General features: G+C 41.2%; 1 protein-coding gene and 1 long non-coding RNA gene across 4 annotated transcripts; both read left to right on the top strand.

The window, feature by feature from the left end:
* The first annotated feature begins 402 nt into the window (after nt 1-402).
* On the top strand, nt 403-2037 carry LOC128264373 (60S ribosomal protein L5). Its single transcript, XM_052999818.1, has 5 exons — nt 403-520; nt 579-611; nt 791-1054; nt 1119-1556; nt 1774-2037. Exons 2-5 carry the CDS (start codon nt 609-611, stop codon nt 1966-1968), a joined length of 900 nt encoding a protein of 299 aa, XP_052855778.1. The 5' UTR covers nt 403-520; nt 579-608; the 3' UTR covers nt 1969-2037.
* A 17043-nt stretch (nt 2038-19080) lies between these two features.
* LOC128264377 (uncharacterized) lies at nt 19081-21015 on the top strand. 3 transcript variants are annotated; one of them, XR_008268719.1, is made up of 5 exons: nt 19081-19157; nt 20332-20353; nt 20456-20528; nt 20736-20826; nt 20926-21015. It is a non-coding gene; the product is annotated as an uncharacterized LOC128264377 (long non-coding RNA). The 3 variants fall into 3 exon arrangements; XR_008268720.1 differs by lacking the exon at nt 20736-20826 and having other exon boundaries at nt 20926-20983; XR_008268718.1 differs by lacking the exon at nt 19081-19157 and having other exon boundaries at nt 20193-20528.
* The last annotated feature ends 660 nt before the right edge of the window (nt 21016-21675 follow it).

The raw sequence follows: 21675 nt of genomic DNA, 5'->3' as shown, positions 1-21675 counted from the left end.
AACTCCCACATATACGGGGATTCTTGCTCTTTTTGTAAACTGTGGTAGTCTCCATTGCAAACCCGTCAAACAAGAGCATCTTGCTTCTTCCTTGTCGTCCAAGTTGGCAAACGCCCCGGTCGCTCCTGCTGAGCATTAAAGAGTTGAGTAAACTCACTGATATTCACTATTTTTAATTAATTTCTTTTGGATTTGCCAAAATTCAAAAGTAAAGAAATCCAGATCAGCTGTTCGTGCCACTCACATGTCGGAGTAGCTTTAGCTAAATGCTAAATCAGGCACATTTAAAGAGTCCACTAATGCGGCAATGGAATCAGGCTATTATACCCGTATCAGGTGTGGCTGTGTTCTGAGGGAATCGAGTTTCACATTTGTAAAATATCCCAACCGTTTCCAACCGATGTACTGTGTGGGAAGAGGGTATTAGAAAAATATTTGAGAGGTATATTTTAGTACTTATTGTAAACCCGTGTTGAATGCCTCTCTCTTTTCTTTCTTTTCGCTAGCAGTTTCCGGCAAGGTGCGTGCAATCATTTTGTGCTCCACGTTATTTTATAATAATTTGTTTCCATTTTTAGCGGTGATAAATATTTTTATCGAGGATAAAAATGGTGGGTTCCTGTAAAGGAGAGGAACACTTTTGTTAAACTTGAAAACATCGTTTAAATAACCTGCAACAGTATTCCACGTGTAGGGATACAAAAAAATTTCTACTGTAAAATGTTGACTTATCAGTCGAATTCATTTTCTAACTGAATTTTATATCTGTTTGTATGCGTTGCTTGTGCAGGGTTTCGTTAAGGTAGTCAAGAACAAGCAGTACTTCAAGAGGTATCAGGTCAAGTTCCGCAGGCGTCGGGAGGGCAAGACTGATTACTACGCTAGGAAGCGTTTAACGTTCCAGGACAAGAACAAGTACAACACTCCCAAGTATCGTTTGATTGTGCGTCTGTCCAATAAGGACATTACTGTGCAGATCGCCTACGCTCGCATCGAGGGAGATCGCGTAGTCTGCGCTGCATATTCCCATGAGCTGCCCAAGTATGGGGTTCAGGTGGGTAAAAGCAATGTACATATTTGACAAACTAAACAATACGGACCTCCTATTTTTGTTTCAGGTCGGCTTGACCAATTACGCTGCTGCATATTGCACCGGCCTGCTGGTCGCCCGTCGTGTACTTAACAAGTTGGGCCTTGACTCGCTTTATGCAGGATGTACAGAGGTGACTGGCGAGGAGTTTAACGTCGAGCCCGTCGACGACGGGCCGGGCGCTTTCCGTTGCTTCTTGGATGTTGGACTGGCTCGCACAACAACAGGAGCTCGAGTGTTCGGTGCCATGAAGGGAGCTGTTGATGGTGGTTTAAACATTCCCCACTCAGTAAAGCGTTTTCCCGGCTACTCGGCAGAGACTAAAAGCTTCAATGCCGATGTGCATCGCGCTCATATTTTTGGCCAACATGTTGCCGACTATATGCGCATCCTCGAAGAGGAGGACGAGGAAAGCTTCAAGCGCCAATTTAGCCGTTACATCAAGTTAGGCATACGTGCTGATGATGTGAGTACAAGCATAATTTCTCCTGACGTCCACTTTTTAAATTACAGCTGCGTTTTGCTTCCAACAACGCGGCCTGTGCCACTAGTGGACCACATAAAAGCAGTAAACTGTGTTCGAAGTTCTGACGCCTAACAAACTGAACTTCCTGTTATGGTTGCACATTCCGTCCGTATAGTCAGTTCAATAAATGTTAATAAATCACTTCTTACTTTTTCAGCTTGAGGATATCTATAAAAAAGCCCACCAGGCAATTCGTAACGACCCTACCCATAAGGTGACCGCTAGGAAGGTTTCTGGCGTTACGAAGAAGAGGTGGAACGCTAAGAAACTCACAAACGAGCAACGCAAGACCAAGATTGCCGCCCACAAGGCAGCTTATGTGGTCAAACTCCAGTCGGAGACAGAGGCCTAGAAACGCTTGTCAGTCGTTGCAATTCAGATTGGTGTGAAAATAAATAAACATTTGGAATTGCCAATATTACGCATGCCTTTAAGTCATTTGAGCCAGTCATTTCTAGTCTTAGCTATATTTAAGGCCGAAAACAACGATGACTGTGGTAAGAGTTGTTTGATTTGTGTGCCCAAATATTATAGTCGGCACGTAATCGGGATTTTTTGGTCAATATTGATTAAGAAACTACATATGTACTATGTACATTATATATCTCTCACTTTTGCAACAGATAGTAAATCCGAATACTTTTCAGAAAAGTAGTTTTCAATCGAAACAATGGGTTGAATATTTTGGGTGTTCCTTAAATGTCTGAATCTTTAAACTGTTGAATATTTAACAACAGCTACTACTTGTCAATTGTTCTAGCATTGCTCGACTTAGCTTTTACGTGAATTGTAGGAACTATTTGGTATAAGCAAACAAAAATGTTTAGAATGTTACATTAAGCAACGAACTGTCTAAATTTCTATGTTTGCATATATTTGTTGATTACTTTCATTTTGGGACCAGTGTTGCCTTTTAAAATCGTATAATGTACACTTACCCCACGATTACGAATGCATTACTTTACCTCCAGTAATCAGGAGAAAGGATTACAACTTGGATTACTTTCAATAGGCATGGACGCCTTGTAATACAAACTGCATTTCTAGTAATGGGCAACGTACGCAAACAACGTATACTTTGGATATTCCCCAATTTTTTTGAATATTTTTTGTGGTAACTCTCATGTTGGGACCTGTGTTGCCTTATTAATTTTATTATAACAGAGCCACTATCGTGGCTATTCAGCAGTTCCTCATTTTCTAGCAGCCTTTGGTCTGCTGAACTGCTAAACTTTCAATGGAACAGCTGTCGAACCGCTGACTGAATTTCAGCAGTTCAGAGATTAAGTCATTAAGTTGTAATAAAGTAGAATTGGAATAAAATAAAATAAAAATTAAATATTCTTTCCCCAAGTAATAATTGAACTACACCTAATGCTGTCAGCACCAGAGTTCCGACACAAGTAAGATCGAGTCAACTAGATCAGCATGCCGAAATTTCGCTCAATTCAACTCAACGCACTCGGCAGTAACGAGATCGTGTGTGATGCATACCCGAAATAAAAATTCAGAGAGCAAGCAGGATCGATGCATTATTTTGCTTATTTGTTCTTGCAGCTCATCGTCTCGCTTCGGCTCGATCAGCGTGATTATTATTTGCTTCTTGTTCCTGTGTAAAAAATGCAGATCATTGTTGTTCAGATTTTGTGTACGATGCGAATGAGTTAATTGGGAGCGATCCCAAAAAATTAGAGACTCATATTTCGTCCCCTTTAACTAGAATATTCTCTTTTAAAGTTGAAATTGAGATCACATCTTCCGAATTTGGTGCGCTAAGGCTTTGAATTTTTAAAATTGACTGCATAGTTGGAGGGTCTTCAAAATAAATCTGAAATTCTCACAAATTTCTAAAGGAGCTGTAATGGTGTTTATATCTTTAAAACAATATCGAAGAATGGAAGTCCTTTTACGTCTAGAAAAACCTAAACATAATTATATTTGACTTTTATTTTTTTTATCAAGAATAATGATTACTTTTGAGCAAAAAAATAAAAAATAATCATTCTGGGTATTCCCGAAATCAGTCAGCTGTTCTATACAAACTGAACCATTTCAAAATTTCATCATTTCAGCAACCCAGAGGCCGCTGAAAATTTTGTTGAATTGCTGACAAGCCAGGGTAGTCGCTCTTTTCTGTTGAAATAAAGAAGGTAACACTGGACCCAACATGAAAGTTAAATAAGTTTAGACAGTAACGCTTGTTGTTTAATCCAATAGTTCGTTTTTATACTTTTCCTGGACATTTTCCTCGAATTCAAGCAATAGCCAATGAAAAATTTAATACTATTTTGTATTAACAACGCGAAAACTTTGTGAACGCAGTAGTTCGAGGCGATTTTAATTTGCGAAAAATTGTGAAACTATGTCGAAAGCGCGACGAAAGGAGTGGCTACGATGATGTTCGATTATATTTCAATAATTTCTCTTAGAACCTAACTTATGCTACGGTGGCGAGAGACGGGGCGAATTCGCAAGAGCGAACAGACGAAAGCTTTATTGGCTCCCGCTCTCGCCCTACAACTAGTGATTTAAATACAAGCGCTGAGTGCGCAAACACCGCCCCCTCTGAAGGGACGACGTCCTTCAGCCCAGAACGGGCAACAGGGCCAGTCGGTGGACAGCTCGCCGATATTCGCTGTCCTGCGTCCTGACGTCCGCCACGCGAACCTTGCTATCGGCGCCGGCGTGCACCGCTACCACTCGTCCGATCCTCCACTGCTGGGGCGGAAGATTGTCTTCTGCGACGATGACGAGCGCTCCCACGACGAGGTTGGGCTCCCCCTGGTGCCACTTGGACCGCTGCTGGAGGCTGGAGATGTACTCCCGGGACCATCGCTGCCAGTACCTGTGCCTGAGAGACGAGACACCTCGCCATCGTCGCAAGCAGGTCAGGCTGATCTGGTCCGGGAGCGCCGCTGATGGTGGGGCCAGAAGAGGGCCGCCGATGAGCAGATGCCTGGGGGTCAGGGCCTCGCCGTCGTTCGGGTCGCTGCTTAGAGCGCCGAGGGGCCTGGAGTTGAGCACGGCCTCCACGCTGGTGAGCAGAGTTCCGAGCTCCTCCGCGGTCATGGGTCTTGGCCTACCGTCCGAAGGAACAGGTGCTTTGCAGACTTCACACCTGCCTCCCATAGTCCGCCGAAGTGCGGTGCTCTGGGCGGTATGAACGCAAACTCGCATCCTTTTTTTGATGTGAATGTTTCGATACCGCCCCCCTGCTCCTCCAGACGGGCTCGGAACTCTCTCATGTGGCGATCTGCGCCGACGAAATTGGTGGCGTTGTCGCACCACACCTTCTCCGGAATCCCGCGACGACTCACGAACCTTTGAAATGCCAACAAGAACGCATCAGTGGTTAGGTCAGACACTAATTCTAAGTGGACCGCTTTGGACGCAAAACAGACGAACAAGGCCACGTACGACTTGTACGGTGGCTTACCACGGATACGATACGTTGTGCTGAAGGGACCACAAAAATCAACGCCACAAATATTGAACGGGCGGAGAGCTCGAAGTCTATCTGCTGGCAAGTTTCCCATAATTTGCGTCAAAAGTTGCGGCTTACAGCGAAAGCAGCGCATGCACGACCGAACTGTTCGTCGGCAGACTTCTTGAGCATTAACTAGCCAGATTTTCTCGCGCAGACGACTTACGAGAGCTCGTGGGCCAGCGTGACAGTTCGTAACTTGCAGGTATGACACATAGGATCTGACGAACTGTGAGCTTTTAGACAGCAACAACGGGAATTTGGCTTCGTACGGGATAGGAGCATTCAATAACCGACCCCCAACTTGTAGCAATGTCGAGGAGCACCAATCCGATTTATTTTCCTGAAGAAAAGGGTTTTACTTTTGAATATTCGTTGCTACCGGTTTATTCTTCCGAATTTTACTTATGTCGTCCCTGAACTCGTGAAATTGGACAACTTCGACAATTTTATCAAAAGCGAAATCCAGTTCTCTTGGCGAAATACTTTTTTCAAAGGGCTTCGACACCTTTCTGCACCTTTGAATAAAACGAAAAACCCACACGAAAACTCTCAGAAGCTTCAGGTGCGACGAAAAAGACTCTATTTTCTGAAGCACATAATTTGGCTCTGGGCTGACTACGAGAGCTATTGCCGATTTGCGTAGCTCCATCGACATTACATCAGCCGGCAGTTCGAAATGTTTATTTACAGGCCAATTATTTTCTGAGTCTAGCAAGAACGAAGGCCCACCGAACCAAATGGACGTTGTAAGCTCCTCTACGTCACATCCTCGGGACACTATATCTGCTGGGTTGACTTTCGTGGGAACGTGTCTCCAAATTGCTTTCTCCGACCACTCCTGAATTTCTGCAACCCGGTTCGAAACAAAAACCGACAACGACGAGGGATGGGTTTTAATCCAGTGTAAAGTGATCTCGGAGTCTGTCCACAGGAAAACATTCTCAATGGGAGAATTTAGCAATGGCCTGACACGATTATAGAGATCTGCTAAAAGGTGAGCTGCACACAGCTCAAGGCGAGGCAAAGTTTTTGTCTTGAGGGGAGCTACTTTCGATTTGGCGGTCAATAAAGACACTTTTAAACCTTCAGCAGTTTGAGTCCGAATGTAGATGCACGCTCCATACGCTCGCATGGAAGCGTCAGCGAAACCATGTATTTGAATCGGGACTTGTGGATCTGTGTTGACGAATCGCGATACCTTAATTTTAGGCAGCTGCAGAAGCGTCGCTTTCAACGTCTCCCACGACGTGAGCAACTGCATCGGTAGCGACTCGTCCCAATCTAATTTTCGAAGCCACAGTTCCTGCAACAACATCTTTGCCTAGGAAAGTTTCGAAAAGGCTTATAAAATTTTTAAATTCGGAGTGTTTTCCGCTAAAAGTTGGGAGTGCAACGCTCGGCAGACGGCATTGAGGCGGGCGATTTGCTGGCGGAGCGGATTTCTCGATATTATTTTGTTTGGACTTATTTAAAATTGAAATCAGCAATGACTTTGTCATTACGGCCCTCTCTTCCAACTCTTCGCGGTATACATCTTTTGTATCTTTCACTTCTATTTGGTTTTGCAAAAGTGAAGCATTTTCAATGTGCGTATTTAGAATCTCTAATCGACACTCAAGCTCGACCGGATTTATAGATAATTTAGCTTCTTTTAAGTGGCGATAAGTTCGGTTAATACTTTTCATGCAAACATCTCGTTGGTGTTTAAGCTCTTCGATATCCTTAGTTGCCATTGCGTTTATTTGTATTTATTTGGTTGGTATCGAAGAGGTGTTAAATGTTTATTTTTATTAAATTATTTATTTGTTAAATAATAAAATAAAAAATCAACGAGTACTATACCGATCGCACACGGTGTAAGGGAGCTAAGTGCCGAGAGAATTACAGCGAAAAATCTAAATAGTGTTTTTATATTTTTTATATAAACCCTGCGACAGTATATGCCGCACGCACGCACTGTAGGGGAGTTACCGATCAAGCTCAAGCGTACCGAAAAAACGAACAAACGTTTAGGCAGACCGAAAATTGCACTGCTGCAGCGATCGAGAACGAAAACGACAAAAGATAACTCGAAATAGCGGCAGCGGTGTCGGTGTGCGTGTGTAAATTAGTCTTTTCGTATCGCTACGGTGTGCTGTCGTCGTCAATAGATGCTCCTTCAGGTGGTCCCTCGCAGTTGCAGATGATCCACGTAGTACAATTAATATAGATGGCTTTCCAACGGTGAATTGCCGTCGGCAATTGAAGTTCCCTTAGGTGGTCCCTCGCAGTTGCAGATGATCCACGGAGGGCGGGGAGTAAGACTTGCCGCTATCTTTGTAGGCCGGCTGGCCGAATAATCCTCAGGATGAGTTACGATGATTATGGAGGAAGGGTGACTGCCCTTCTTTAACTGCTGGCCTAGAGACTCAGACAGTTTTCAAATGATAAAGATTTAACGACGGTTGTCGGAGTTATATTGTATGAGCAGCGGCTCTTTATTTGCCTGAAGTCAAATCTAAACTAAAACTTAAAGCTACACAAAAGAGACTCATAGCGGCCACTCCAATGGGCAGTGCTTGCCGGCTATGCACGAGCTTCCGGCCAGACGCTGTGTCAGCAATTTGGCCGGAGCGAGCCTTCGGACGATCGGTCATTGCCGTCGCCCGGCTTACTTAGTTAACTACTCCCCCCTCAGAATTAAGGCCGCCCTCGGCCGACCCTATTTTGGCGATCACCTCCTTTAGTTGGGCCGTGGATCTCCTGGCCTGGGTGACTCGCTGATAAGTGAGGCCGATGCAGATCAACGCGCAGCAGATCGCTCCCACGATCAGCAATATCTGGTGTGAACGATAGCCGTTGATATCTTCCCCGAACTTCTTAATGTGTTCCAGGTTACGCTCACTCAAGCGGTGAAGGTACGGAAGGCTAAGTGTGTTGTGCTCCAGGGTGATGTTCAGGATAGGCGAGCTAGCCACTCCTGGTACCCTTTTCTGGGCTACGTCATGATTGACATATCGGGTTTCGTTAACCGTGGCGCTTTCAGTGAAAGTGATGAGGTGTGTGCCTCGTATATGGACGTAAGTGCCATTGTCCACCCTTACGCGAGCCGGACGATCGTTCACAATTAGGATGCCTTCATCTACGTAGGTGACGGGATGTAAATCACTGTGTTGGATGCCGCAATGTGCTGTGCCTCCAGCGTGGAGCTCCTGGGCGCATGACCTTCTTAGCGCCAGTTGGCAAAATGTGGCTCCCGGTGTTATGGAGCAATTTTTTACCGTGAGGATTTCTCCATTACAATCCGCTATTACCTTGTCCTCCAGCCTGAGCATTGTGTCGTGATGTGACACGGGGAAAACGGTGATTTTAATACATTCTAATTTAATTTTAGGAAACTTAATTATAAAATGCAAAATGTTAGTGGATTGCAAAATTTTTACGGACGCAACGGACAAAACATCTTTGATGGCAGTCCCGGTGGGCTCTTCCATCCATACACTTTCCAGGTCTGCATGATCTAATATGCTAGGGCTAACTATGCTAACTTTTGCAGGAGCTATTGCAAGTATGAGGTTCTGCAACTCCATTGTGATCATTCTATTTCGAGTTAATAACATCTCAAAAAGATGTCCCGTGTCGACTTGGGACTCTTTAGCTGACCTCAAGAGTTGATTGACAATGGCGGAAATTTTATTGATTTGTTCCTGTACTTTGTTATTGATACTAATTTGCCTATTGTTTGCATTATTTAATTGAAATTCGTTGAATTTAATTTTTTCGAAGTCCTCCGCGTCTGGCGTTCCCGCCACTACTTTTAACGCCGCTCCCAAGAAGTCTAAACTCCTGGCTACTCTGTGGTGGATGCTCAGTGACTCGAGCAGGTCACGCAGGTGAGCGACATCTACGCTCAAAAGCTTCTGCATGTGCGACTGGGGAAACATGTTAATCATGCCGCCAGTTTCCTCCACCACGCGCCTATACTCCGAGAGATTCGCTGAGTGCCTCAAGGATGCGAATTCTTCCCATACCAAAATCCGTCCGTCAATGACGGGAATGTATTTGGCTTGCGAGTAGTCCATGACGTGCGCCGATGTCAGGGCAAAAAGGAATAGCAGAGGTATGAGCTTGAACCTGTAATTTTGGATTTGTTGTAGTGTTTTATAAACTAGCGGGGTAGCCCTCCACCAAAGCATGACGAATTTAAGCATAATAAAAAATTATCAAATAAAAACCTATGCCAAGTGATAAAAAATGTAAAAAAATTGTAAAAATTATTAGGCGAATGACAACGTGCTTGTGTTTCGCCTACTTAAGGTTGTCCTTGTGGACCACCCTCCCCTTAATGAGGACTGTGGTCCCCATGTCCGCTTCCACAGTTTTCTCTTCGCATAACGGTGAAAGCTTGTTGCCTAGTCTCCTGTTGGATTTCACTAGGACTTTGTCGCCGACATTGAACACTCTGTTCTGTCGGGATGCATTTTCCCTGCTTCTCAATTTATCCTGGGCACGCCTAATCCTATCCTGTATATCGCATTGCGGGTCACATTGTGTGACTACCACGTCGGCCGGTCTCTTATCGATAACCGAATGGATAGATTTGTTATACTTAGACGTGGCCAGTAAGATCAACTCTACAGTGTCCCTGATGCCTTTGTCGATTTTGAGGCATCTGGCAAGCTCCACTAGAGTGCTGTGGAATCGCTCCACTTGTCCGTTCGAGACGCTGTGAGTGGCGGTGCATTTGAGATGCTAACTCCGAAGTGATTCTCTAGCATGGTCCGAATGGTGTGCGAGTTCAATGAGGGTTCATTGTCGCAGTAAATGACTCTGGCTTTAGGAAAAACGTTAAGGAGTTGTAGTAAAGCCGGTTTGAGGTCCTCTATGGTTCTAGAGGGAATTGGTTGGACCATTGCAAATTTGGAAAATTTGTCAATGCATGTGAGGAAGTATTTCTTATCAGTGGAGAAAATGTCTATGTGTAGCATTTCTCCCACATGAGACGGGACTGGCGTTTCGCCGAGTTCGTGTTTTCTAGGATGCCTGTCATATTTTGCTTTAGCGCAGGTTTTGCAGTTAGTGACAATTTCATTCGCTAACTTGGCCATTTTTGGGAAATAGTATTCCGAAAGTACCTGCTTGACATTCTCCTGTGCGGATCTGTGAGCCCTATTATGCTCAGTGGTGAGGACTTCTCGTCTCTCAGCGACTGCGAAAATATCTGTGACACGGTTCTTGCAGTGCCAGAACTTGGTGGCTGGGAATTGCCGGATCAATTCGTCCTGTATCATTGCCAGCGTGTGCAGATCGCAATGAATGGCGTTAACGCCTTGGGGACTATAATGTCCGCAAGCTCCTCAAGCAGTGATTCCTTGCATGTGAAGTCAATATCATGCCGTCTCTTGTTTCCGAAGAGCACGAAGCTGCGTTTAGACGGAAAGCGAGCTTCTCCCAGAGTTATCTGGTTCTGAAAGCAATTCAAAGGCTTATCCGTGGTTTCGATGGTGTGTGTTAGCGACACTTCGCTGTGGATAGTGGCCGCACACGAGTAAGCTTCCTCCGCCTCCACAACGTTAAGTTGCTGTCTGGAGAGGGCATCCGCGACGAGATTCTCTTTGCCGGGCTTATAAAACATTTTAGCGCCGGACTCGTCGATGCGAGCTTTCCATCGTTTGATTTTCGCATTCGGATTGGACTCCGACACTGCGAATGTCAATGGTTGGTGATCAGTATAGATATTTATATCTTTTACTGCATATAAGTAATGGCGTAATTTGGCTAGCGCCCAAACTATGGCTAACAGCTCACGCTCGTTAGTAGCGTAGTTAACCTCTCGGTCCTTTAGGGTCCTAGATATCATAGTTATGGGTCTTCCCTCCTGGGATAGTACTGCGCCTATGCCAGTTGCCGAGGCATCCGTCGTTAGATCGAATGCCTTCTTGTAATCAGGATATCTGAGGATGACATCCTCCGAAGCCAGAATGTTACGCAATTTTTGGAAAGCAAGTCGTTGCTGCTCGCTAAATTGCACCTGCATATTTCTGGATCTGTGCCTGCTGACACTTCCATTCTCTCCTTTAAGGATATCAGAGACGGGCCTAGCTATTGATGCAAAATCTTTGATGAAGCATCGGTAATAACTGGCCAGGCCAAGGAATGATCTCACCTCGAATACATTTTTGGGTTCGGGGAATTCCTGAATGGCCTTGATTTTTTCTGGGTCAGTTGTGGCACCATTGTTGGTGACGATAAAGCCCAAAAAGCTAACGCTTTTTTTAAAAAAACGCGATTTTTGCGTTGACACCCTCATGTTGGCGTCGTGCAGGCTCTTAAGAACCCAATTTACGTGCCGAATGTGGGCGTTTGCGTCTTCTGAGAAAACGATGACATCATCAACATAGACATAGCAAAATTTGCCAACGTGCTCTCGCAGTATGTCGTCGATGGTTCTTTGGAAGATGCTGGCCGCATTCTTCAAACCGAACGGTAGCCGGCGAAACTCGTATTTTCCTCCGTTAACGGAAAAGGAAGTTTTTTCACGGTCACGCTCTGCCAGATTGATCTGATGGTAGCCCGACTTCAAATCAAGCGTTGTGAAGTATTTGGCTTTGCCTAAATTCCCTAGTATCACAGAGATATTCGGCATGGGATAGCGATCAGGTATTGTCCTCTCGTTTAATTTGCGAAAGTCTAATACGAGCCGCATCTTGCGGTTGCCCGCTTCGTCAGTGCCCTTTTTGTCTACTACCCATATTGGGTTATTGTAGGGGGACTTTGACTTTTGTATTATGCCATTTTTTAGCAACTCTTGGATTTCGCCATTGACGAAATCCGCTGCCCCCATTGGGTATGGGTAAAGTTTGGCATAAATGGGCTCGTCACTAACCGTCCTGATGGTAGCTACCACCGACGTGTTGTAGGGTAGGGCCTCGTTGGGGTTTGCAAAGGCTTTTTTTTGTTCGCCAAGCATTTTGATAAAGGCCTCTCTAGCTAGAGGCGGTGCGTCCGAAAAATCAATGTTGGTAAATTGACGTCGGGGCACGATTGGAATTCCAATTTTTCTGCTTCGGAGCCCCATTTGAGGTAGCCGGAAGCTAGACACAGCGATGCCCCTGCCTGTTTTAACAGGTCAAGGCCAATTATGGCATCGAAGGAAGACAAATCTGGTAATATGAAGAACGTGGCCTTCAAGTTAAATAGAGAGACAAAGCACTTTTTAGTGATGGTGGTGACGCCATGGATAGAATGTATCGTAAATGGCGATTCTACTGGGCGGACGCCTTTCAACCCTTCGTATGGACGGATGAAATTTTTTGCCGCGCCCGTGTCTACCAAAAGCTTCATATCTATCCCCGCTACTCTTCGTCTGATGACAGGTAGCAGGGACTTTCCCCTAAAAAATTAATGGCGTCCGAATCATATTCATGAATGGCGTCGTCATTGATTTCCTGGGCCGCGCTTGAAGCTGCTGCAGTGTATTGTTCATTAATTTCGCCTGCGCCTTGCGCGATGTGGTTGACCCTCTGCCTCTTATGTGGGCCGGATCGACCGGACTCGGCCGGCTTTCTGTTTTGATAAGCCGGAGCTTGAGATGGCTTGAGCATCCTAGACATTGAAGGGTCAACCTCCATGGGCTCTGGCGTGTTTTCATGACGCCTGTCGTTGTGCGGAGCGGAGTGCACTTGAGCCTTGTGCTGCTTAGTGAAGTGTGGGTTTTTGCCCGCGCTTACTTGAGGGTGCGCTTGATAGGAATTTGTTGGCGATCTTGCGCCTTTGGAAATTGCTTTCTATCCCTATCTTCTAGGCTTTTTGCAAACGATGTTGCGAAAGTGTATCTTTCGTGGTTTGATTCCACCTCTTGAGCCAATGCCAATGCAGTTGGCATATCTTTCGGCTTTGCCGAGAAAAGGACATCGGAGAGACTGCGCTTGAGGCCCGAAATAAATATACGGAGCGCGTCACCTCGGAATTTTTCGCATAGAATTCTGGCCGCCGATGCTTCGTACGACATGGTGGCTTTATTTGTGAGCAAGGTGAGCTTTTTCTCAACCTCGTCATAGTATTGTAGGAGAGTGAGGCTTCCCTGTCTAAGGGTGCCCATCTCCTGCTCGATGACGTGAATCTGACGTTTGTCACTGTATGTGAAATCGAGGCGGTCTATGATTGCATCGAAATTCAATACAGTGCCAAACGAGGATAGCACTGCATCGGCAGGGCCTCTTATTTTACTTCTAATAATTACAACCGCCTGATAGTGGCGTGAGCTATCTATGTAATTTTTAAATATATAATATGCGGCTACTGCCGCTTGCCGCCAAGAGACATATGTTTCTTGTGCCCCCGTAAATTCGGGAAGGCATTTGACGGCGTCAAGGGGCTCGTTGCATTGCACATTGTTTTTAATGTCAATGGGTTCGTAAATTTTTATTTGGGGGGTTCCGATTTGAGCGGGTGATACCCGCGTCTCTGCCACCTGCTTAGCTAAGTTTTCTATGGTTTTGCGCATTTCATTTTCCCTGCGCTGGTCCTCACCAGCCTTTTCTATGAGGGCATTGGCGATGGCCGCCTGGATGACAGCTTGGAGTTGATCTGCGTTTATGGCCATGTTTGTATTGGGATCGGCACCGGTAGCCGCCTGCCTCGGTGTAGAAGTAATAGGGAGCCTCTCCGAGTCTGACTCTGAGTCGCTATGTTGTCTTGGATCCCTATAACTTAGGAACGACATGGATAGCAATGCTAAATTCCATTACCCAAGAGTTGCATGCCTAAGCAGCTATAAACAAAATTCAAACGGGACCGTGGCGGCTGAGCTGTCGCTATGATAAACAAAGAGGCGAAGCTAACAGAGTCAAAACGCGAATGAGCGGTGTCGGGTTCGCGGACCGGAGCGGGTCGAGGAAGCAGTAAAAAGACCCCAAGATTGTTGCAAAGCTAATACACAGAATTTTTAGGTATAAGCAAAAAAACAATGACACAAAAGGGCTGAATTAAATCCTATAATTTATATGAGACAGTTTCCGTCGCCAAGAAAATTAATTCAATAAATGCACAATTTATTTATTTTCCAGCAGCGCCTTTGCGCCTAAGGTGTATGATGTTTATAATTTTATGTATGGCCGTAATATCGGTAATATTTTGGCCTTGGGATATTTATTTAAAATAATTATGCAAACAATACACAATAATAAACATTTATGATACGCGTGTAATTACACAAATTAAACTGTCAATCAACTAGTTAGTATGCTAATTTATTAAAATGTTAACACGAAACCATTAATGTGGAGCTGCAGAAAGTATTCTGGCAGTGTGTTTGAATGTTTTACAAATGCAGATTGGGAAAATATATGTATGGAAGTGCTCACTTACATGGTTCCCCAATTTTATAAAAATGGGTAATTTACGGTGGGCGCCAATTAGTCTTTTCGTATCGCTACGGTGTGCTGTCGTCGTCAATAGATGCTCCTTCAGGTGGTCCCTCGCAGTTGCAGATGATCCACGTAGTACAATTAATATAGATGGCTTTCCAACGGTGAATTGCCGTCGGCAATTGAAGTTCCCTTAGGTGGTCCCTCGCAGTTGCAGATGATCCACGGAGGGCGGGGAGTAAGACTTGCCGCTATCTTTGTAGGCCGGCTGGCCGAATAATCCTCAGGATGAGTTACGATGATTATGGAGGAAGGGTGACTGCCCTTCTTTAACTGCTGGCCTAGAGACTCAGACAGTTTTCAAATGATAAAGATTTAACGACGGTTGTCGGAGTTATATTGTATGAGCAGCGGCTCTTTATTTGCCTGAAGTCAAATCTAAACTAAAACTTAAAGCTACACAAAAGAGACTCATAGCGGCCACTCCAATGGGCAGTGCTTGCCGGCTATGCACGAGCTTCCGGCCAGACGCTGTGTCAGCAATTTGGCCGGAGCGAGCCTTCGGACGATCGGTCATTGCCGTCGCCCGGCTTACTTAGTTAACTGTATGTGTACGCGGCTAGCGGCTCTTCCTATGCAGATGCTAACGGAGAATGATACACTGACCGATAACTAAGGGCAACGAATATATAAGCCTGATGCCAAAATGCGCGCAAAATTATGAAAAGCGCGGAAAATTGGAAAAGCGCGGGAAAATTCTGAAAAGCGCGGGAAATGTTCGGACAAACTGCAGCGAAAGTTATTGCCGCTAATTTTCTGAGAGCTTAAATTTTCACAATTTGCACTTTTTTTCAGCTATTTTTATTTATACCCTAAATTGGTGCTCACTACGACGAAAGTTGGGGGAATTAAGTTCGCACTAATTGGGTCGACGACGAGTATTTTATTGCTTGTTCTTTGGCCAAAGCGATTCACATATAATTCGAAATAGATTATGTTTATTGTAGAATTTTGGTTGTTAGTACATGCAAATTTTTATTTCTAGGTTAGAATGCTCACTATCTACCGATTTTTACACGAATGCAAAAAGTTGAAAGATGGGCCAAAACACAATTGACAAAACGCAACAGATTAACTTTCGACTTTTGGCACTCTATACCTGGATGGCCGACTTGATAATTGCAACTTCCTTTTTGACTTCCATTTGGCGGCAGCAGCAAATTGAGCAATTAAATTTGCCGAAACGTCAGGCGCAACTTCAAGAACGGCAGAAAATTTCCAGCGACGAAATTATTGAATTTAATTTATTGTCCGAACCGACACGAATAAATTGGTTTTTGTTGGTATTGTTTATAGTTTTTCACCGAAAAAAAAATTAAAACTCGCGAACTCTACTGCTAATCACGTCGGGGTCACCATGAAAAATTTAATACTATTTTGTATTAATAACGCGAAAACTTTGTGAACGCAGTAGTTCGAGACGATTTTAATTTGCGAAAAATTGTGAAACTATGTCGAAAGCGCGACGAAAAGGAGTGGCTACGATGATGTTCGATGGATCACTAACAATTATATTTCAATAATTTCTCTTAGAACCTAACTTATGCTACGGTGGCGAGAGACGGGGCGAATTCGCAAGAGCGAACAGACGAAAGCTTTATTGGCTCCCGCTCTCGCCCTACAACTAGTGATTTAAATACAAGCGCTGAGTGCGCAAACAGCCAAGACAAACAAAGCTAACGCAAAAAGCTGCTGTTATGGCTGTTTGGTGAAACAGCTGTTTGAAGATTTTAGGTCGTTGCGAAAAAATTCTTCCTGAATTTTCAGAGATTCAGACGTTTCGGGAATACCCAAATTATTTTTTTATCAAAATCCAAACCAAAACAATCGTTATCTATGATAATTTTTTTTATTAAAATAGTAGTATAATTTGTTTTTTTTTTTGCTTACCTGGTACCACTGTTTCAATATTATTTTTTTTGAATTTTATAAAAATTATAAGTTTTAAAAGTGCCGCTCACTTTTTTTTTAAAATTATCCAATGTTCTTGATATCAAGTTAGCAGTACACAAAATTAAACTTTAACTTTTCGAAAAATTTCTTTTGCAGGAATTTGACGTTAATTATCCGTAAATTATTCGTGAAAGAATAAAATTTGCCGCTCGTGTTTTAATATTTTTGATATCAAGTTTTTGAAAAATTTCTTTTGCAGGAATTTGCCGTTCATTATCCGTAAATTATTCGTGAAAAAATAAAATTTGCCGCTCTTGTTTTAATATATATTTTTTTAAACAAACCCTGTGTTCTGCTAACTTTATATCAAGTTAACAGTACACAAAACTAAACTTTAAGTTTTCGAAAAATTTCTTTTGCAGAAATTTGCCGTTATTTATTCGTAAATTATTCGTGAAAGAATAAAATTTGCCGCTCTTGTTTTAATATATATATTTTTAAAACAAACCCTGTGTTTTGCTAACTTGATATCAAGTTAACAGTACACAAAACTAAACTTTAAGTTTTCGAAAAATTTCTTTTGCAGAAATTTGTCGTTAATTATTCGTAAATTATTCGTGAAAGAATAAAATTTGCCGCTCTTGTTTTAATATTTTTTTTTAAACAAATTCTGTGTTCTGCTAACTTTATATCAAGTTAACAGTACACAAAACTAAACTTTAACTTTTCGAAAAATTTCTTTTGCAGAAATTTGCCGTTAATTATCCGTAAATTATTCGTGAAAGAATAAAATTTGCCGCTCTTGTTTTAATATTTTTTAAAGCAATAACAAACAAAATTTAACACATGCATACAAACATATAAAACACGCGGCCGCCGACATGGCTCTGCCAACGTCGTCGCCCAAGGCGCAGAATTCTAAACATTGTTTAGAGTGGGGGACGCAGTTTTTATTTATATGGACATTAGTAAACTATTTAATTAATCAATTAATTAAAAACCACCAATATTAAAATATGCTCCCATCCACTGTAGACAATGTTATTCTAAGCTACAGATTTCGCGGGAATTGTGCGTTTTTGGCGTCGACGTGAGCAGAGCTCTGTCGGCGTCGACGTTTTAAATCAGCGGTCAAACACACTCATTGACCTGTTCGCACGTCTTTGTGTTAGTAATTTGCTCGGCGAAACTTCCCAGTCGGAAAAAACACGCTTCCAGGATGTGTTCTTTTACGCTTCCTTTGCATGCGAAAAACGCATTCCAGATCCCTGAAAGCTCCCTTTCCTTTTTGTTCGAGACGGGACAAGAAGCAAGCCTTCTTTTAGAACCGATCTAAGATTGAGTCTTAATGCGTTCCATTGGAAGGTAGTTTCAACTTCGGAAACGCTCGGCATTCCCTTCCATTTGTACTTTACGAAGGAAGCATTCTACAGCGCACTGTTAGAATGAACTTAGAAAAGTTCCTCGGGAGCCTTCCTGGATAGCTTCCAAAGCAAGCATTGCGTAACACATCTAGTATGATTACAAAACATGCTAATGGGAACCGTTTCTTTTTTGAATTCCAATTTTTATTTATTAAATTTTTATTTATAAACGTTTGATTTAAAAATTATTGTGATAAATATTATAATTACTCCGGTTCGTTTTTTTCTTCTCTTATCCTTTCTGCTATACTTTTAGCCTTGTAAGTTTTGTTCTTAGCCCTAGTGAAGGCTAGTCAAAGGTCTTTTATGTGGTCGGTGAAGTGATGGCCGTCCCTCCTTTGTGACTCTAAAAATATAGTAATGAGAAAATATAATATAAAATATAATAATGTGAAGGAAATATGTAATTTTTTAAAAATATGATTGTAAGTTTGTAAAACACTTACCGAATAATGTTTCATTTAAATGAATGTTGGACGCAAAACCTTCCCTGTCCCTAGTACCGCCATAATTAAGCTCCATTATCAAACTTGGACTTAATATCCTACTGAAGATCTAGATTTTCCGAATTTAAAAATTTTTAAAAGTGCATCAAGTTGATCTCTAGTAACATTATTATTATGGTACCATTCTAATAATTTTTCAAGGAGATTCATAGGTATCATATTCAAAAGAATAGTTTGATGCACTTTTATCCGATTCGGGTTCACATAAATTTGGGCATTCAGAATTATTTTCTGTATCAAAAGTAAGAGCTCTAGCAGCCGATTGATGAAGGTCTTCCTTTTGTTTTTTCGTTAAACAGTGAATATTCGACCGCAACATTCCCCACATTTTAAATTATATTAGTTTTGTTTATTTTGTTAAATATCTTTTTTCAATTTTTTTAATTATGTAATGTCTAATATTTAAAATTATGTTTATTTTTCTTACATTTTTGTTCACTTAATTTGTGTTCTTAGGTCCACCCTAAAAAACACAACTTGTATGTAGATGTAAGTCCACCCTAGATAGAAGTAAAAGGAAGAGAGAAAAAAGAGAGCACACAAATAAACGAAACGAGTTCACAAAACAAAAAATTTAAATTTATGAAATATATATAAATTATCTTTTGTTTTGAAATAGTTTTTCTGGAATTAAACGAAATTAATATTTAAAACGCATTAATTAAGTTAAAACTCAAGTCTTATCAGTACGCTCAAAAAAATACTTTTTTTTATTTGTTTTTTTTACACAGTTTTAGGAACAATTTGCTTACATTTGTTTTGACCGTACACTGTTTTTAAGACTGTTAATAAGTGTTTATAAATTTAATATTTTTTTGGCACAGGTACACATCACTTATTGTTTTAATTAATCCATTGTTTGGTTCATGTTATTTTATGAACAGTATTGGAACTCCTATTTAGTTTGTTTATATCAACACTATACTTACTTGAAAATTAAAACCGCAAAGTATAGGTATATTAATTTCACAAATCACAGAGGCACCAGCAATTTCAATTGAAAATCAAATTGCAAGTGGCGAGAAATGCAAAAGAAACGAAAAAGACCGCGCGCATTCTTGCATTTTCCCTTTTTTTCTTGTCGTTTGCTTTTTAGAGTACCGTTTTGTTCGGTTACTCCTTCTGAATACAGTGGCGGAGGAAACAATAGCGCCGGCAATGTAAAATAATAGTTCAAAACAAAATCACGCTTTGAAAAGAAATCATGTAATCGTGTATATATTATTACCTAAAATTAAAATACATAAAAAACTGATTCAAATTAATAATTTTCTAATACAATATAAAATATATTAAATATTATTATTAATAAAATTAAAAATTAATATTTTTTACAGAATTAATTTTAGGAAAAGTTTAACAAGTCATATACCACCAACATAACAAGCGTTTAGATATTGTTTTTAAAGATAAAAAGTGAATATATTTACGCCGCTGCTGTTCATTAAGAAAAATAGATTAAATTGGTTTCCCATTTTTTTGTCCATTCCGAAACAAGACTTCTATTTGCGTTCTTTCGTAAGCGAGGTTTTCGGTGAAAAACACGATCTCAAAAATATCGGACGATCGGCAGCGTTCGGTTTTTAGCTTTTTGTTTACATTGCAAAAGAAGGCTTTTTTATGCATTATAGTAGAAGGGACGATTTCACAAAATCTCTTTAGAATGCATAAACATTGATTCTTTAAAGCTTCTTACATTCTTTTTTACTTGCAAAGCATGCATGAAAGAAGCTTTTTTTTATTGGAATGCGTCCCAGTAGGAAGTTAGAGAACGCATTCCAATAAAAAAAGCCAAAAAAATATTAAATTTATAAACACCTATTAACAGTCTTAAAAACAGTGTACGGTCAAAACAAATGTAAACAAATTGTTCCTAAACTGTGTGTGGCTGTTAATCAAACAAATAAAAAGAATTATTTTTTTGAGCGTACACTGCAATAAGACTTGAGTTTTAATTTAATTAATGCCTTTTTAAATATTATTTTCGTTCAATTCCAGAAAAACTATTTCAAAACAAAAGGTAATTTATATATATTCCATAAATTTAAATTTTTTGTTTTGTGAACTCGTTTCGTTTATTTGTGTGCTCTCTTTTTTCTCTCTTCCTTTTACTTCTACCTAGGGTGGACTTACATCTACATACAAGTAGTGTTTTTTAGGGTGGACCTAAGAACACAGATTAAGTGAACAAAAATGTAAGAAAAATAAACATAAATTTAAATAATTAGACATTACATAATTAAAAAATTTAATAATTTAATTGAAAAAAGATATTTTACAAAATAAACACATATGATACCTATGAATCTCCTTGAAAAATTATTAGAATGGTACCATAATAATAATGTTACTAGAGATCAACTTGATGCACTTTTAAAAATTTTTGAATTCGTAAAATCTAGATCTTCAGTAGGATATTAAGTCCAAGTTTGATAATGGAGCTTAATTATGACGGTACTAGGGACAGGGAAGGTTTAAATGAAACATTATTCGGTAAGTGTTTTACAAACTTACAATCGTATTTTAATAAATTACATACTTCCTTCACATTATTATATTTTATATTATATTTTCTCATTATTATATTTTCAGAGTCACAAAGAAGAGACGGTTACCGCTTCACAGACCATATTAAAGACCTTCGACTGGCCTTCACTAGGGCCAAAAATAAAACTTATAAGGCTAAAAGTATGGCCAAAATAAGTTTTAAAGCATGTTTATATTAAAAAAAAATTAAATAAATAAAAATTGGAATTGAAAAAGAAACGGTTCCCAATAGCTTTTTTGGGAACGATAATATTTGCATTCTTGGGTAAGACTATTAGAAGGCATGTTTTGGAATCATTCTAAATGTGTTCTTGTGGAAGGAATCAATATTAATTCTGTAGATGTATTACACAATGCTTGCTTTGGAAGCTACCCAGGAAGGTTCCCGAGGAACGTTTCTAAGTTCATTCTAACAGTGCGCTGTAGAATGCTTCCTTCGTAAAGTACAAATGGAAGGGAAACCCGAGCGTTTCCGAAGTTGAAACTACCTTCCAATGGAACGCATTAAGACTCGTTCTTATATCGGTTCTAATAGAAGGCTTGCTTTTTGTCCCGTCTCGAACAAAAAGGAAAGGGAGCTTTCAGGGATCTGGAATGCGTTTTTCGCATGCAAAGGAAGCGTACAATAACGCATCCTGGAAGCGTGTTTTTTCCGACTGGGAAGTTTCGCCGTGCAAATTACTAACACAAAGACGTGCGAACAGGTCAATGAGTGTGTGTTTGACCGCTGATTTAAAACGTCGACGCCGACAGAGCTCTGCTCACGTCGACGCCAAAAACGCACAATTCCCGCGA

This window comes from Drosophila gunungcola, unplaced genomic scaffold (assembly GCF_025200985.1).
Source record: "Drosophila gunungcola strain Sukarami unplaced genomic scaffold, Dgunungcola_SK_2 000068F, whole genome shotgun sequence".
In the NCBI taxonomy this organism is placed as follows: Eukaryota; Metazoa; Arthropoda; class Insecta; order Diptera; family Drosophilidae; genus Drosophila; species Drosophila gunungcola.
Note: the sequence above shows the minus strand (reverse complement) of the source record. Positions and strands in the feature narration are given on the sequence as shown.

What these genes read in the sequence shown, in the direction of transcription:
- LOC128264373 (XM_052999818.1), top strand. An exon ending in TGCCCAAGTATGGGGTTCAG is followed by an intron (nt 1,055 to 1,118) that starts GTGGGTAAAAGC and finishes TTTTTGTTTCAG; the next exon opens with GTCGGCTTGACCAATTACGC. An exon ending in TAGGCATACGTGCTGATGAT is followed by an intron (nt 1,557 to 1,773) that starts GTGAGTACAAGC and finishes TTACTTTTTCAG; the next exon opens with CTTGAGGATATCTATAAAAA.